The sequence below is a fragment of the Malaclemys terrapin genome, chromosome 25, assembly GCF_027887155.1.
Source record: "Malaclemys terrapin pileata isolate rMalTer1 chromosome 25, rMalTer1.hap1, whole genome shotgun sequence".
NCBI lineage: Eukaryota > Metazoa > Chordata > Testudines > Emydidae > Malaclemys > Malaclemys terrapin.
In genome coordinates this window covers 16430951-16449344 of record NC_071529.1, presented here as the reverse complement: position 1 = coordinate 16449344, position 18394 = coordinate 16430951, and the positions used below count along the sequence as shown (strand labels likewise).

At 42.8% G+C, this 18394-nt stretch overlaps 1 protein-coding gene across 2 annotated transcripts in view; it reads right to left on the bottom strand.

Annotated features, from left to right (window-relative positions):
* The window catches only part of NBR1 (NBR1 autophagy cargo receptor), a 29871-nt gene that overhangs the window by 7032 nt on the left and 4445 nt on the right, over window positions 1-18394 (bottom strand). For both annotated transcript variants that reach the window (XM_054014060.1, XM_054014061.1), the window contains exons 3-19: window positions 17826-17888; window positions 15611-15629; window positions 14597-14619; window positions 13572-13790; window positions 12735-12809; window positions 11339-11556; window positions 10139-10303; window positions 9326-9532; window positions 7913-8072; window positions 7116-7403; window positions 6332-6484; window positions 5708-5783; window positions 5034-5144; window positions 4166-4327; window positions 3905-4039; window positions 797-1160; window positions 420-514 (exon numbers count right to left, since the gene is read on the bottom strand). In XM_054014060.1, the coding sequence (XP_053870035.1) occupies window positions 420-514; window positions 797-1160; window positions 3905-4039; window positions 4166-4327; window positions 5034-5144; window positions 5708-5783; window positions 6332-6484; window positions 7116-7403; window positions 7913-8072; window positions 9326-9532; window positions 10139-10303; window positions 11339-11556; window positions 12735-12809; window positions 13572-13790; window positions 14597-14619; window positions 15611-15629; window positions 17826-17888 (2533 nt within the window). The remainder of the gene's footprint in view (window positions 1-419; window positions 515-796; window positions 1161-3904; window positions 4040-4165; window positions 4328-5033; window positions 5145-5707; window positions 5784-6331; window positions 6485-7115; window positions 7404-7912; window positions 8073-9325; window positions 9533-10138; window positions 10304-11338; window positions 11557-12734; window positions 12810-13571; window positions 13791-14596; window positions 14620-15610; window positions 15630-17825; window positions 17889-18394) is intronic.

Sequence of the window (18394 nt, the reverse complement as noted above, 5' to 3'; positions counted from 1 at the left end):
CCTCAGCAACATCTGCCTCAGCAGATCTGTCTTTGCCAGAAAATGGGGTCAGGATTAGTTAGCACATCTCCAAATCCCTCTCTTCAGGCACACTTCTACCCAAACAAGAAGTTAACCATTGCTGGTTGGATAAATTGAAAAGTCAAAAGGGATCATTTGTGTATAAAAGAATCATTCTGACTGTATGCTGTACTACTTTATCCCCAAAGAATTTATAGTATAAAAGACAACCATACAAAGAGCGTGGGGAGAAACTGCATCTTCCTTTGCCTCTATGGCAACTAGCAGATTTTAGACACTACTTTAATAGAAATAATATGCTGCAGAACCCAACAAACAGGTGACGAGTAGCGCATGTAGTTAACAGTGTATGTTACGAAGCAGCCGCCTATGGAATTTATAATATAGGCTGCAGGTACCTTCTCTTATTTGATCAGGAACAGTGGACGGTATTTCCTCTGTAAATGGCAAATTTGGTTTTTGGAGACTATGACTCTGAAGAAAAGAGGGGTTCCTGCAAAAAAAAAAAAAAAAAGTTATATATAAAAACCATGTAGAAAGATATAGAAGCCAAAACCGCAAACCTCAGTTCTGGAGTCAGTACAGGCTGTACAGAAGATTCTTCCTTAAACGGTACAGAGGATCTGAGACATTCATACTTGCATATACTTTTCAAACAGCACAAATGTAACTTTTTCAGTTTGCACACAGGGCTCAGGCTCAGTGCCCCATAGACATAGAATTTCTATCTTTAACATTTTTGTTCTTGACACAGAAGCACCCACACCCTCCATACCTTTGTGGCTGGGGTAAGGTGCTGACGATCTCTGGGGTCAACGGTACTGCATCCAACGTCTGTGAAGTTGTTAAGATATCGTTGATATTATGGACCTGAGGCTGGCTCTCTCCTTCTGGGATCACCATCTCCATTTCAGTGTCTATCGCTCTTTCCAAACTGGGCTGAGAGAGGGCAGAGCTATACATAGACTCTCCCAGTGGACGGCTGGTATCGAAGCACTCAGGGAGAATAATGATATAATCCTCTGAAGAAGCAGAGGACATTTGGCTTTGAACTTCATCTTTAACATCCTCCTCCTCTTCATACTCTGCGTCACTAGGCTCCCCACTGAGATTTGCTCCGTCAGACACTGCAAGTTTCTCTAACAGAAGAAAAAGAATGGTGTACTAGAATTTTGCCATTAAGACCAGCTTGGCAACAAAGGCACCATTTGCCTACAAACACAAGACCAGAGCTCAGAAAAAAACTGCAGGACCTTTGGTACCAAGGCTGGCCAGGTTTTTTTTTTGTGTGCACGTGGTGATGGTGGGCTTTCAACTGGCTGGGAAGCAGACCTTGTCTAAATGACCTTTGGCATGAGATTAGTGGGGTTGCAGTTTGTCTTTGCTACTACCTGGCCTTCCGGCTGTATATCAGGTTGTTTACCCAGTGCTCACACAGGGGCAGAGGGGCAAAGAACTGCACTATGCCTGGGTACTTTAAGTTAGAAAGGCACTGTGACACTGCATCCCATATTCCTCACAGTGATATTATAATAATATGATTATGGCATAATTATGATGCATTTTGTACAAGATGGGCCATGTGAGGGGTCACTGGAAAAATTATGATTTGCTGAATATGATTATCCTATTTGTATGCATGTTTCATTTTTGTATCTAAAGTTATGAATATTGACTAAGTATCTGTATTTCAAATGTGCTTACTCTGGGTGACACCCACAACTAGCCTTCCAGGTACAACAATGAAGAAGCCAGACAGTGCTGATGGCCCATCAGCAAAGACAATGGACCCTGAAAGAACTTAACCTTCCTGTAAACTTTCCAGACAGTCTAGAAGTAATGACAGGTTTCAAAATAGCAGCCGTGTGAGTCTGTATCTGCAAAAAGAACAGGTGGCACCTTAGAGACTAACATATTTATTTGAGCATAACTTGTAGCCCATGAAAGCTTATGCTCAAATAAATGTGTTAGTCTAAGGTGCCACAAGTACTCCTGTTCTATAAGTAATGGCTCCTATGACTCAGCAAGGTAAGCAAGGCCATGTGACCAGGCCACATGACTCTGGACTTCCATCTTGGGAGGTCTGTATTTTTCCACAAACTGGTCTAGGAACCAAGTTTAAAACAAAGGGTTCCTGCCACATGCTAGAGCAATATAAGGCAGACAGTGACATCCTCGCTTGTTCTTTACTCCCCACACAAGAGGATTCCTGGAAACACCTGAGGAACCAAGACTGAACTGGGGGAAGTGCTGGACCCAGGCTAAAGGGATTTTCTAGCCTGCGTATGAAAAACTTGGGGATTCCAAGCTGTAAAGCAAGTGCAGCTTGTGCTTTATGAATCTGAAAGCCTATTTGTACCATCACTCAGGGTGAGAAACTACTAATGCATATCCAATCTATCTAGTATGTTAAGCTTAGTTTGCGTTTTTGTTTATTTACTAGGTAATCTGCTTTGATCTGTTTGCTATCACTTATAATCTATCTTTTGTAGTTAATAAATTTGTTTTTGCTTTATCTAAACCAGTGAGTTTGAATGAAGTGCTTGGAAATCTTAGCTCAAGGGGCAAAGGCTGTTGCATTTCCCCTTCACATTGACTGGGAGGCGAACTGGATAATAAATTCATACGGGTCAGGGTTTTGACCAGGGCAGGATGGTACAACTCTGGAGTCCTACACTGAGAAGCGGGTGGTTATTTTGGCTGTCGCCTCTCTATTGCATGTAACTGCAGCTGGGTGTGTCCCTGCCTGTGTGATTGCTGGTGGAGGTGTAGGACCGGGAGCGGGTCTGTAACTTGTCACAGCAGCATAGTGTGAGAGGAGCCCAGGCTGGGGAGTCAGAGCGCTCAGTGGTACCCCAGTTCCAGGCGGCACCCCGGGGAGAACCCATTACAGGCACCTCCAGAAGTGACCAGGTAGCTGAAACCTCACAACCACACAGATCAATTGAGCTTGCAACTCACCTCCTTAGGGACTGAGTACAGATCTCCAGAGTGCACCCTAGCCCGTGGAAAAAGTGAGGGGATGTGAGAAAGGGACAGGCCATATTATTAAGTGAATGCAAAATGCAACATGCACACTAATTACAGTGAGGACTTAGAAATTTGAGCCTGATTTTCAGTCTTTGGCTAGGCAGGCACCTATACACAGATTACCAACTATCAACACAAAGCAAGAAGTGCTCCCATCTAGTTGTGCACACTGGGGCCATGTCTACACTTACAAGCTTACAGCCGCGCCGCTGTACGAGCGCTTATGTAGCTGTGTTATGTCGACGGGAAAGAACTCTGCTGTCGACATAAGAAAACAGCTCAATGAGTGGCGATAGCGAAGTTGGCAGGAGAGCGTCTCCTGCTGACATAGCACTGTACACACGAGTGCTTCTGTCAGTGTAACAGTGTGTTTTTTTCACACCTCGGAGTGACAAAAGTTTTTCCGACATAAATGCTAGTGTAGATATGGCCTAACATGGACTCAGGCTGAAAACCAGGCCCTTCGCCTAGTGTTATAACAGACACCTACCCAACTAGAATTCCCCTTTCAAGTTTTCATTAGCCTGCTATAGTTTAATTCCATTTTGCAGAAGAAAACTGTTTCAAGTGCTGCTCCGTTAGAGTACAGACACAGATTTTCTAATGCAACATGACTCCCTTCCACAGACTTCTTATTGTACTTCAGAGTTTATCACGGGATCCATTACAGCCTTAGAGTCAGGCATTCAAACACACAGTTGACCCCACTGATTGTTTTTTTGGTTTGTTTTTTAAAGGCAGTTCTAAATCAAAACAAGAATTGTTTTGAGAGAAGTCCTATCTTGTGTTAAGAAGGAGGTCAGATTAGATTATTACAGTGGTCCATTCCAGACTCAGAATCCATTTCACTTACCAAACCTATTTTCTTCTGTCTGTTGGCTCTTTGACCCCATTTCCTTGGGTTTGGAAGCGGAATTACTTTTTGTCCTACTAGCTTCTTCACTTTTTACACTGTAACTGAAGGTGTCTTGTAGTGTTTGCAGGGAGCCTAATAGAAGAAACAGGAAGAACAGTTAAAATGCCGTACCCACCTTCAGGGGAGGCAATTTATTACCAAGGTTCAGCTGCACAAAATTAAATAAAGCCTCAGAACTCAGCTGAGGGGAGCACTCACTCTGCAGCGATTTCGTCCTTTGAGGGGGTCTGTGGTCAGGTGCAGCATCCAGGGTGAGTGAGCGTATGACTGTTTCACATACAAACTGAGTCCCACTCATGTCTTCTTCCCCTTCTTCCAAGTTCACTGGATGTTCAGCCTTCACTTTCACCATGTGAGCATCTGCAGGACAGCAGGCTTCAATTAGCACTTTGCAAGTGAAGTACTCCAGGTTATTTTAGTACCGCTAGAGGAATGTATCACATGGACTGCGTGAAAGGCAGCCTGACCAGGGCAGAGGCTAGCACAAGAAAACCTCTAGGTTTTCAAATGTGATTACTTCTTTGAAACAGATGCATTCCAGAGTTCACTTCCTTTAAGTTAAATATAAGTGAGTAGAATCTTGAGAAAAGCGTGGACCAAAGAGACTGCAGTGTCGGAGCATAACTCAATGCACAACTGCAAGGGGGAGTTCTGGATCAATTCTGGGGATTTTCTAACTGCTGTTTCTCACTGGATCTAAAATCCACGTGAATCCTGCAATCAGAGTGGATCAGCCAACGGCAGATTATGAGCCAGGCATTCTCATTTGTGCCTCCTTAAAAAGGGTTAACAGGAGTAAACATTTGTTTAAGTCACTAAAGTAGTTTGGACTCAGACTCAGTGAGCAGAAATGCTGAATAAGGAGGAACCATTTTCGCTGCATTTCAGGCTACAGAGGCAATTTAAGGCAATAAAAAGGTTGCAACAAATGCAGCTGGAAATACACACGGCTGCATTTGGTGGTGGCAGCAGGTAGGGTTCCTGGTTCCCACTTACAGATCTTAAGCTGCTAGCAACCTAGAGAAAATGGGAAATGTTCCTGGGGACTCCAAGGGTGACTGCTTACCAGGTACTGGTTTAAATCCACTCCCCTCATTCTCCTCCTCTATCTGACCCAAGCCAGGCTTCTCTACCAGAGGACTATCATGTGGCAGAGGAGACATGCATGGAGTCATGTCTGGAAAATAAAGGCAAAAAAAAGTTTATTTGCATTACAGGAGAAGACTTCCAGCTAAACAAAAGGCAACCTTTCAAGCAATTAGCCATTTTTAGGTTTAGCACCCCCCTCAGGTTACTCGCTGCAAGGTTGATGGGGACCGTGGGTGTCACGAACAAGCACCTCAAACAGGCTGATCTATGATGCTCCATTGACACTGGCTGGGTGGGTGGACAGAAGTGCAGCCTCCCTTGAGGTCCATCACCTTGTTCATGGTGATGTGAGTGAGAAAGGGAGTCAAGAATGAACGCACAAGGGACCCTCAAAATTCCCCTTGGGCCAGAGCAAGGGGAATTCTGAGTGAAGGGCAGAGAAGACACTGAGCTTGTAAGAGCTCATTACTCTACCTCTGTGTCTCAAGAGGCAAAGTCTCGCATGCAGAGGGCCAAATCGCTTCTCCAGCATCACAGTCCATGGAGACTCAAAGGGAGAATCAGCTGTCTGCGTGACCACAGTCATACGCCTCTATTGTAGGCCTCCTGGAATGGGAGATGCTGTGCACCAGAATTTAAGAAGTTCCTTACCAACAGGAGTGTTGTGTGGCACCCGCTCCAGTTCTTGCACAATGTTAATATCCAGCAGCTCGAAGGACAGCAAATCCTACAGGAGGAAACCCCAGATCATTTCCATTACTATGCCCTGCACTGCACCCTCCCATAGAACCTAGCAGCACCACATTTATTATAAATAAATCTACTCCACTTCTCCAGGGGCCTCAGAATTTCAGGCAGACTGCAGCTCTCTAGTAGGACTCCTATGTCCAATGCAGAAGAATAGCTGTGTTTTTAAAATCAGTGAATGGCCAGAAAGAGGGAGACTATACAGTGGGAGCAATGCACATACAAATGCCCTTTATTAGAGGCAAAGGAGGGAAGGTGCCCATATAACTCAGTGTGGAATAGGTTCTACTGGGGCAACAAGATGGGTGGCATACCTATTGTAGTGGCAACAAGTTCCCACTACTGGTTGCTCCAAGGAAATAGTAGTTTTATTGAATCAAGAAAGCTGTGGCCTGTATTTTCCTGAACCCAAAACAGCTCACAGTTCAAGAAGAAAGAGGCAACTAACCCCTGTAAATATCTATGCACTTTACTAAAACCAGGGCACAAAATCTTCTTTCTTCCTTTGCCTTTAATTTGGTATTTTACCTGCGCAGTAAGGAGATCAACTGATGGGATGTAAAACTCTCTCTCATTGGGGATATTTTTAATCTTCAGAGGGATGGCTGGCACTGGCAAGTCTGTCTGCTCCATCCCCTCACCAGCCTGCTGCCCTTCTGCTTCTGATTTTGAAGAAACCGCCTGCAGAAAACCAAGGGTGGGGAGGAGATACACCCCAGAGGCACCTTAGATTAACATCTTCTGATGTCTGCAGGAGGCTCAAAAATATAGTTATATAAAATATGAAGCCAGAATGTTATGCAGAAAGACGGTATGAATATGAAAAAAGCCTCATTCCACCTACTTGGAGCGTTATAGACAAGTGCAAATATCGTAAGAATGGTGTCTTGCAAAGTTTCAGTTACAACAAAATAAAAAAAACCCAGCTGTAATACACTGCAACAATTAATTCAAGGCTAGGCAAAGCAGCAGGTAATATGGGAGGGAGGGATAGCTCAGTGGTTTGAGCATTGGCCTGCTAAACCCAGGGTTGTGAGTTCAATCCTTGAAGGGGGCTATTTGGGGATTGGTCCTGCTTTGAGCAGGGGGTTGGACTAGATGATCTCCTGAGGTCTCTTTCAACCCTGATATTCTAGGTCAGCAATTACTACAGCAACAAAGTTAGGCCATCTTTTTTAAACAATGGGAAACAACTGAAACAATCCCCAACACTGCGGGAGGATGGACACCACTACACCACTGCACCAAACAGAAACAGACGCTAGTCTTTCTTCCATAGGCAGATTCCATCATATCAGTTTGGGATACTTGCCTCGTTTCTACAGGAAACTTTATCCTTTAGACTGAAACTAGAGGTCTTCGGATTCCTCTCCAGGCAGGCAGTGACTGGGGAAGGATCCACAACAATACTGCACCAAACTCTGGGCCCAAACTGCTCCCCCTTGTGTGACAGCCGCCAATGAGAAGCGTAGGTCCCTTCTAGAGCAGGAGCAATAAACTCGACCGAGACAATCCCCACTTGCCCTGCTGGCAGGGATGGCACCAACACGTCCTTTTTTTCAGAAGACCCCAGGGTCAGATTTCCCCACATGAATTTCAGCTGAAGGATTAAAAAAAACAAAACCAACTAGTTTATTGGCACCCTAGCCTCCCCCACAATCACCAGCTCTACTCGACTCTTCTAATGAACCCTTCAGACTTTCTACGCAAGTCACAGTCATGGCAAAGGCTGATAAAATAGTGATGTTTCAGTTTTAATTTTGGTCTAAACTAATGAAAGAAAGAGGCTGTGGTGCTATGGTCAGATGTTTGTATGTGATAGAAGCAAAAGCGGATGTATGACAGAACGACCATGCTGTGGGACCCCTCCCGCCCTTGGCAAGTCACTAACTCAATATAGTTTTCCAAAGTTATGGCGGTCATTAACCCCTTTTTTTCAGTCCTCTGCCATCTATTCCTGAGGAGTGCAAGAAGTGTACTCTTCTATGAACAGACTAGCCAGAACCTGAGGCAGGTGTTGCTTTGACTGACATACAAACTTTACCTCCTGGAACTTACTCAAGTGATTTACGAGTGTAAACACAGCGATAGCAAAGGGGGGGCGGGCACCTTGGTGTCTGAGCTCCACTCCACATTGCCAGTGTTCTTCATTCGCCAGTGCTTGATAAACTTTGTCCCTGGTTGTATGTGAGTCCCATCAGGCAAATTCTCATCCACGAAGGCTGCACTCAGTGTAGGGACAACGGTTGGGCAGGGCTGGACAGGACTCCTGAGTACAGAACAAAGCACAGAAGCTGTTCTGAAATTGACTGAATGAAGCAGACTGACTTATTTCAGTTGTCCTCCTCCTCCTCCTCCGCCTGTGGAAGGCAGATCCAAAGCCCTAGCATTTTAAATAAATATCTTCAACTTAAGTTTTAAAAGCCATCATTTAAGCAGTTGGTCTCCCTTTGCTTATAGGGTCAAAATAAAACACTTTTCTGAAAATTTCCCCTAGTATAGTTACAACATTTAAAGATTTATATTAATGAAATAATTTGTTCCCAGCTGGTTTACTTTCATTTGACAGGTCTTTGGCCTAGATTCAAAGCAAAGCATTTAAAACACACACTGAAATGCTTTGTTGAATCAGAATACTAGTATCTGGTCAGCCTCATCATTTCCCCGTAAGGACTCTCCGCAATAGAGGAGTTTAAATGTTCCCCACCCAGCCACCCAAAACTTGGAAGGAGGCTTAGGGACAGGTCAATTTAAACACAGTTTCAGGTCCTGCACTACATTTCAAATTGGTGTCCTTTAAAAAAAAAAGTGGAAATATTTCCTACTTAGCAAATACGTAACACAATTGGATCTATTAAACTCTCCATGAGTATAAAGTAGCTCCAACTAATGTTAATTGGATACAGACATATGTAAAGGGAAAAAAATACACCCCAATGATTTTAAGGGAATGAGAAACCAGAGATATTACATGTTTTAAATCTGTACATGCATAAAGTAGAATAATGGAAAAACTCAAGCAGACTTCTCTCCATGAAAGACTCCCATCTAATGAGACAAAAGGGTGCTATCGCCTCCATTCTTACCTCAGCTTAGTCTTGTGCAAAAACTGTGCACATGGAGTACAGACTAGATTCCAAAAGGAGCCAGTCAGGAAGACCATAAAAAAATGCAGTCTGTTCAACCTCAATTTATGCTGCCCTCCTTCCCTCCCTGTTACACCACCTCAAATTTAAACCCCTCACGCTCTCCCAACTCACAACATGCCCAGCTGATGCTCCAGATACACCTGTTTTCAGATTTTTGGTAAGGGATAGGATTTTAACAAACAGCATCAAACCTTGCAGTCCTCACTAGGTCAAAGCTCTCATGGACTCTCACTGCCACCAGTGAGAGTCTCCAGGATTGAGCCTTTCATTATTTCATAACATTCGACATGACACTTTAAGCTCATTGCATCACAGGATCGAGAAATGGCACAGCAATGCACAAAGCGCTGCTCTGGCTCCCAGCATTCCTTACCTGAGGGCACTGGGCTGCAGGCTCTCTGGTTTGATAGCGGGTGAGCCCGTGAGCTCCAGCGCATGGACAGAGTTCCACAGGTGAATCTTCCTGTGCAACTTGAGCTGCTTTTTGAGCTCTCGGACTTCAGCCTTGCGCTGTTTCTTCTCCGCTCGTAGTCTTTGCTTTTCTGCCTTCAGAAACCTCTTGTCCATCTGTTTCTGGAGCCTGCAAATAAAGACATCCAGCTCTGTACAACATACACTTAGCAACCGACCTGGAGTTCAGCTTCCAGCAACATAAACTCTAATTCTGCCAGGAATGTTTCATGGAACACTAAATGAAAAACCTCAGGCTTCTATGAGCAATATCCCAGGGACAGCTTCTGAAGGGCACATTTCTCAAAGGATGGAAATCTGCGACAACGCCTGAAGAGTAGCTGGAGAAGATATTCAATGTGGCCCTGATGGAAGAGCGAACTCACGGAAGCCACGTTAACATTCGTGGTATCACAGGGAGATACTGAACTCGTTAGATCCTGCAGAACCCAGCTATGAGACGAGAAAGGAGAAGAAACCTCTGCCTAACGATCTCGTCCACCTTCCTGCTGAAGAGTCTAGGACAGTCTTGGAATTCATGTGGCACAGACATATGCTACTCTGCTTAGTCATCTGCTCCATATTCTGGAAATAATGCATATGCCAGTTTCCACTTCTTGCTTTCTTCTATAGCCATCATAAAAATCTAAACAAAACCCCAATTATAGGTGTTTTCAAACTGCCTCCTGCAGACCAGAAGAACATTGCCATGTAACTGAGGCAGCTACGCATTTACCTAACTTGCTCCAGAGTAGCAGGGAGACGAGAAGAGAACTGCCCAACGCTGTATGTCTCAGAGACACATAGAACAGGTCTCCGCAACTTCAACAAGACATGATTAGGATCATGTGCATACGTCCCTGTCTCACACGGTTCACAGATACTGTAGGCTGGGCACACACTGCAAAAGAAGTAAAGGCAAGCAGGTTACTTAAAGGCAAATAAAGGAAGGTGTGTGTGTGTGTAGGAAAGGAAATCCTCATATGGGTAACACCCCCATCTCCCTAAAGAAGCAATCACTGTATCGGAACCTCTGCATATTAGGCAAGATTACTTGGGTGGAGCAGGAGTCGGCTCCATCATTTGTGCAGCCACCTCTATCGGGAACATTCTTTCCAACCCAACTCCATCCAAGACATTGAGTCATTTCCTCTTTAGTGTCACATCTTAAAACAGGCCTTCCTCAACTCATGAGTGACTGACTGCAGATTGTTTGCAACAGAGGGTAAGAAAAACTAAGCAAAATTCTCTGTAAAATATACTGCAGTACAGTGGATGATACAGTGTAGGGGACAGGACACCAAAGCTCTTAGCAGCGTCCCAGGGCTGTAAACAGATGTACTGATGAAATGAAATTAATGGAAGTATCTCAATCTGTACGCTCTGAGTGACAGAGGAAAGATATATCAGATTGAACTATGTCAATTGCTACAGTTGCTATTTAGGCCATAAGAACGAAGCATTTGTTTTTACAGGAACTCAAAGGGAAGTTGCCCCTTTTTATGGGATTTGTGTTATCACACAGCACTTAAGATACCTATCAGTAAGGTCCTTATAAATGTATTTGTAATGCAGGATTCAGTGCTTTGAATTCTGGTGTGGCTATGGAGAGGAAGAGGAGGAAAAAAAAAGCGTGCATTAGCCTAGTAACCAATCATGACCAACAAGAGAACTATTTACTGAAGACATCATGATCTCAGATCTAGGCCCATATGCCACTGAGAAAGTTGTCAAATCACCAAAAGCACATGGTACAGTTACTGATTATACAAGACATGCAGCAATACACACAGGAGCATCTGAGACAAGGATCACACTCTGTGGATTCAAACTTTGGAGATTTTTCCAAGTGCCAACAATTTCTCATCCTATAATGCATAGGCATGCATCACTGATATGTCACTCTTCTAAACAACCAGATGCCATCAGACTGTACCTGCACTGGTAGCGGATCCCCACAATCCGGGCGTGGCAGTTGCTGCAGGAGATTAGCCAGTCACACTGGCTGCCTGGTGTCGACTGGGTCTCTGGAGTGGGCTGTGCTATTGTGGTGGAGCTGCTAGATGAGTCTGGGGGCTGATTATGAAGGATGAGCTTCTCACTTAGTTTTTGCTCAAGTTTCTCAACAGTTTCTTTAACTACTTGTTCCCTAAACTGAGGAAAAGAAGGTGGTCACCAATGGCACCTGCCTGGACTTTAGGTTTTGGTCCACATAGTCCCAATATTCCCAATTTTTAAGACAAAAAGTTCATTGCTAATTCCTTTTCCTCTCCTGGCAACTTCCAGACTGAAATCAGTGGAGTATCACCCCCTCAGACAGACAGTTGGCATTTTACAAAAATACCAAACTACTTATTTAATGAATCAAGTTTATAGCAGAAAAGCAAACAGAAGATTCTAAATATTGACTCTATGGCACAGCTTCCCAAGCAAATCAGGTAACTGGGAGTTAGGTAAGTCTAGTATTTTCCCTTAAATTCCGGGTTTGCGTGGACCTTCCCAGACAGCAAGCAGGCCTCCAGCCTTCATTTTTAGAGGATCCCTAAAAGTCTGAATCCTGCCTTTACTTACCAGATCCTACTTTAAATATCACTAGCTAGCGCCTTATAAATAAGGGGCTGCTTAGTTTGTGGTGCTATTATTACAGGGATCATTATGACTTGGATTAGTTCAGAAAGGTAGTAGCCGATTATTCCTGGCTAGTCATCTCTCCTGTGAGCTTGTGTGTATTAAGGAGCTGATCGACAACAACATTAATAACCCATGTTAACAGTCTATATGTTATACCCACTGGTCTCCAAAGAAGTGTTACCTTTAGTGGCCTAGCCTCTCTTAATTGCTCTGTTTATGTTGTGGTTCCAAGTCTTAATAAGCCCTGAGGGCTACACCTGTTGAACTGGTCAAACAGGACTTTCTAACAGCGACACCATGTTTTATTTAATTCTTCAGGACAATGACTAGCATGAGATCCTAAGGGCTGTGTGGAATGCAACATGGATTCTACCATGAGAGTCTCCCAATGGAAAGAGTGAGAATCCCTAAACTACTCCAACCCTTGTGAAAGCTAAGATTATTTAAAATCAGATTGGACAACCCTTGTAAATGTTCAACAGGGAACAATCCAGCTTTGACAAGGGATAGAGCAGTTGTAACTTTCAATGTGGACCACATTTTAGGAACTGTAGTGGCTTCTTGATATTTAGAAGCCAAGTGCCATCTGCTTTAAGGAAACCAGATTAACCAGACCTATATTTGTAAGAAACAAAAACCTCCCCGCATCCCCCAGTGTCTCACAAACCTTTGAAAGGACAAAGATCCAAGGAAACACTTACTGATTCCAAGTAGCTAGTAAACCACTCTGGAGGCTTTTCATTGGTCCCTTCAGCTTCGTTTTGATTTAGCTTTTTCTGTAGAACCAAAAATAAATTGCAAGCCTTAAATACATAATTTCCTTGTATGTATCTCCAATTAATTTGGGATTAAGCAGCAAAAACACCAAGTCCAAATACATACCCTCCCCCCCCCCGCCCATGAACAGCTAGGAGAGTTCAGAACATATTCCCCTCAAACACCTTTCACCATAAACAGAGTTTCAGTCTCCTAGAAGAACACTGGAAGCCACATAAGCAAGCCACTGTCTGCATAGACTAAGTTTACTGAAAGCTTCCTCCATTATTAGCATTAGATGCAAAATTACACACTGAAAGCTAGAGAAAATTATTTGAGAGCAGCTAGTTTGTAGCTGAGAATTACAGAGGGAATCAAGTTTCAGAGTGGTGGCCGAATTAGTCTGTATCAGCAAAAACAAGGAGGAGTCCTTGTGGCACCTTAGAAACTAAAATTTATTTGGGCATAAGCTTTCATGGGCTAGAACCCACTTCATTAAAGCTTTAGGAATCTAACAATCACACCTCTTATAATGTTTAAGACTCTGTCCTCGACATTAAGGATTCCTTCATCATAATATCGGACCAAACAAACCTCCCTTCAGTTACAGCCAATCAACTTTACTGATTTCAGTGGGTTTGAACTGGTGCGACCGAGAGGCAAAATTTTGACTCAAACCTCCATCTTGTGTACAGGTAGAGGACTACCAGCCTGCAATAATATGCTATCAAGTGAAACATTTCAGAATCATTTGTTTTGAACAATACAGTTCTGTATCCTACCTGTGCTGTGGTTTCCCTTTCAGCCTTTAAGTCCTGCCCTAAGGCCTGAGCAAGCATGGAATAGTGTGAGAGAGGTCTCTTTCCATCTTTGGGAATGGACAGTTTTTCTATCCCAGCTTTTTCACAGACTTGCATGGAACAGGAATGCGAAGTTTCACTTGGAAGGGAGTTTACTTGATACACTTTCATTTGGAGCTGATTTCCTTGTGCAACTGCAATCTAAGTAAACAGTGCATGATACATACACTTTCCATTCTCGCCATTTCACAAGCAACAAGCAAGTTTTCCTGCAGAGATATATACTACAATGGTATGACAGAAAAGCCAAAAAAGCAAGTGACATGCCAGATTACAGTCAGCTGGTCTCTATTACCAAACAAAATCATAAGAAAGTCATAATATAAATGGAAGGGAAAGAAGACAGAGCTTCTCTAGGTTTTGCTAAATCCACAAGAGAGCAGTTTATCTGACCTGATAAACAGAATGACTATGAAAAACTTTAGCCTCGGAGCAGTCACGAGATTACTTCACAGTTCTTTTGTTCTTGAATATTTAAACATTATTTCAAGAACAGAAATTCAAAATTGAACCAAGTGATGAAAGGATTTTTCTTGTGCTAGTTATCCAGCAAGTGGTTTACAGTTTACAGCTGCTCTAACAAATTAACCTTAGATACAGCAGCTGAGCTCACCACCACTGTAGTTTACATTACTCAGGAATGCAGGACTGGACCTTGTATGTGGTAAGGCCTTTAAGAGTCTGCAAGACCATGCTTTGGAGTCCCTTTTACATTCTCTGAATATTGTTTTGTTTTTTAAGATGGAAAATGTTTGGGAAGTCAGTGTAACAATATTTTGGCCTGGAAGAATTATTCTAATAAAGTCTTCAAACTAGGATCTAAAACTAGGCAACTTTACAACCAGGTTGTTCTGATTCCCCACATGCCTGAGAAAAATCCAGCACTACGTGGATTTCCATTATAGAGATTTTTGAAGATATCAGAAAAAGTTACAGGGACCAGTTACCTTCAGAGCTTCTTCATATTCCTCTAAAAGAAAAAAGAAGAAATGTGTGACTATTTCCATGTCCCAGACATAACATGGTGCTCTTCCTCAGGGACTCAATAGCATTTAAAGGGCCTTCTGCAATTTACAAAAAGTAGCACAAAAGACAGTATATGCACCTGCAGACTGGCAATGTAACATTCCTCCCTTCATTTCTACCCATTTCTCATAATTCCCATACAATCAGCCAATGGATGACAAAAAAAAATCCCTTAGAACTCTGCAGAAGACCTGAGAGTCAGGACCTACCCGGGTAGAAATTCATGACATCAGCAGCCTTGACGGACCAAACAGCCCATCATTTGTGAAGAGCTTGGGTGACGAACATGATAAAGTCAGGTTTCAGAGTAGCAGCCGTGTTAGTCTGTATCCGCAAAAAGAACAGGAGTACTTGTGGCACCTTAGAGACTAACCAATTTATTAGAGCATAAGCTTTCGTGGGCTACAGCCCACTTCTTCGGATGCATATAGCTATATGCATCCGAAGAAGTGGGCTGTAGCCCACGAAAGCTTATGCTCTAATAAATTGGTTAGTCTCTAAGGTGCCACAAGTACTCCTGTTCTTTTTTTTGATGATAAAGTCAGCAACCAAGCATGGATTCCCCGTCCAGGGAACTTTAGGGGGAGGAATGATCAGATGCCACTCACACAAAACAAAAGCAGGACAATTCCATGAGGGTGACAGAACTAGCCAACACTCCACAGGCTTTTTAATAACTACAATTTAAAAACCATCTCTATACATAGCTTCCAGCAAAGCTCAGAAGTCAGGGAGACAACAGAAGGATGGTTAAAAGGGGAGTCTTAAGATTAGCAGTGCTATAGATTTTCAGAAGCCCAGACCTTCCCTCTTCGCCACTGAGATGCCCTGACTTGGCACTGCCTAGCAGTACCATGTTTCCCCAGAAATCTAAGCAGTGCTATTCTTTTACTGAAAATAATAAACCAAGTATGAAAAGCAAAGTAATACCTTACCTTCGCTATTGACAGAGACCTGTGAAGAGAAATAATAGTGAGCAAAAGCCCCCACATCATTAATATTTCCTATTAATGCTCCCTATATGTTCCAACTACATTTGAAAATTTATTCAAATAAAATTATTTCTTATTCTGAATTTCAGAAACTGTCTTACTTCTGTTACCTCATCCTCATCTCCACCCAGATGTTATTTCACCCTGCTGCATCTTGTTATTAACCTAGATTGTATGGTCTTTTTAGTAGATTTGTATACCAATCCCCAACTGAGGCCACAACCCTGTCTACTAGAAGCAAATTGGAGAAGATTCCATCTGTGTCTTTGGGCCATTGACAGAAACAATCACACGAGCAGGATCTGACCTATTATCTTTCAAGGTGTAATGCTCAACTGAATTCGACACAAGCCAGCCCCATCTCCTACAGTTTGCCTGATTAGTAAGCGTGCACAGAAAAGTTACTAATCTGTCGCATAAGAAAGATCCTATTTCATCATTACTGACTGTTGATTCTGAAGATCCTGGGCAATGAGTCATCAGTTAGCATTTCTGAATGAAGTTTAACAAAGAGAGTAGTGACTTAAGGTGTGACTTAAAACACAAAGGAGACTCCATTCCTGTAATCTTTTTCTCGAGACAACACAATACTGATCTGTTTGCTAAAGTAAAGTACCAGAAAGGGCTCTCCTCAAAGCTTCCAGAAGTGTTGGTTTTTCTCCCAGCATACAAGAAGAGCGGTGAGCTATCCAACAGGGGCAGTGTTCAGGAGCTATCTAAGAGTTTTATTGTGATCTAAACCTCTAACTATATATTGAGAGGTTTCAGAGTAGCAGCCGTGTTAGTCTGTATCCGCAAAAAGAAGAACAGGAGTACTTGTGGCACCTTAGAGACTAACAAATTTATTAGAGCATAAGCTTTCGTGGACTACAGCCCACTTCTTCGGATGCATATAGAATGGAACATATATTGAGGAGATATATATACACACACATACAGAGAGCATAAACAGGTGGGAGTTGTCTTACCAACTCAGAGGCCAATTAATTAAGAGAGAAAAAAAAAAAAGCTTTTGAAGTGATAATCAAGATAGCCCAGTACAGACAGTTTGATAAGAAGTGTGAGAATACTTACAAGGGGAGATAGAATCAATGTTTGTAATGGCTCAGCCATTCCCAGTCCTTATTCAAACCAGAGTTGATTGTGTCTAGTTTGCATATCAATTCTAGCTCAGCAGTCTCTCGTTGGAGTCTGTTTTTGAAGTTTTTCTGTTGTAATATAGCCACCCGCAGGTCTGTCACTGAATGACCAGACAGGTTAAAGTGTTCTCCCACCGGTTTTTGAGTATTTTGATTCCTGATGTCAGATTTGTGTCCATTAATTCTTTTGCGTAGAGACTGTCCGGTTTGGCCAATGTACATGGCAGAGGGGCATTGCTTGATTATCACTTCAAAAGTTTTTTTTTTTTTCTCTTAATTAATTGGCCTCTCAGAGTTGGTAAGACAACTCCCACCTGTTCATGCTCTCTGTATGTGTGTATATATATCTCCTCAATATATGTTCCATTCTATATGCATCCGAAGAAGTGGGCTGTAGTCCACGAAAGCTTATGCTCTAATAAATTTGTTAGTCTCTAAGGTGCCACAAGTACTCCTGTTCTTCTTTTTATATATTGAGAGGCAGTGAATGACTCAGGTTATGCCATGCAGGAAGTTACCCAAAAAGAACAATTACAAGTAGGCAATTTACTCACTCAGGATGGAAGCATCACTTCATAGAGACCATGGAGTTTGAATAAGACATGTAAAGAATTTGAATGCTTCACGTCATAGTAATAAACCTAAATTTTCCATGAGAAATGGCATGGACTAAGTAGCTAGGGCTTTGCAGTGGCTGACAACACAAGTAGCTACAACCCTGTGAGTCTTCAGGAAAAGGAACATCCCTCCCACATAACAGCATGGAACGACTACAGGTTTTCAGTAGTCCATGGGAGATGGCAACAGGACAGCAGTTTTCCATCTTTTTTAAACAGGAACATCTCATTTTACAAGAGGGGAAACCAGCAAAGTGAATCCTGCATGTGGAGCTGCAGCATTCCAAAAGGAGTTAACTCTGACCTGTCCAACACAACACACACCATTTGCCTGAACAACCAGCTAGAAACCATCAACTGGTTACTGGCCACACACACACACTGAATCACTAACATAAGTACCTCATCATTATCCTCATCCATGTATTTGATCTGTATGTTGTTTAGATCAAATGAAACTTTCACCTGCAAGTAAAAATAAAGAGAGTGAGACAGGAACATGGTAGTTCTCAGCTAGTCATAGTTATTAATAGGGGAGATGGTTAAACTCTCTCCCCTCCCATTGTCTCTCATTTGAGATCAATTGAGTTTTATTAAATCCATTTTTCTGCAGTCACGTTACATCCCTCTCTCTGCCTTTCCTTTAGGCCTTACACAATTTAAATACCTATCACGACCAAGGGCAATACTCCCCTTTGATCCCTTCTTCCTTAGTTAATATGCACCTAAACCCAAGCTTCATTTAGCAACCTTTCCACTGAAATGGGATTTACACAAGGTTTATGGTCCTATTCCGTGTAAACACTCTGCAATAAAGAAAGGCTGAGGCAAACTATTCTCAAGCACCTGCACTTTTACACAAACAAGCAATCAGGAGACCGTTTACTCATGTGAAGAGCCTTTTCCCCACATACCTGCTTCACTTGACCCCTTGGGTTTTCAAATACGGAAGCACTTACTCCTGCATTACC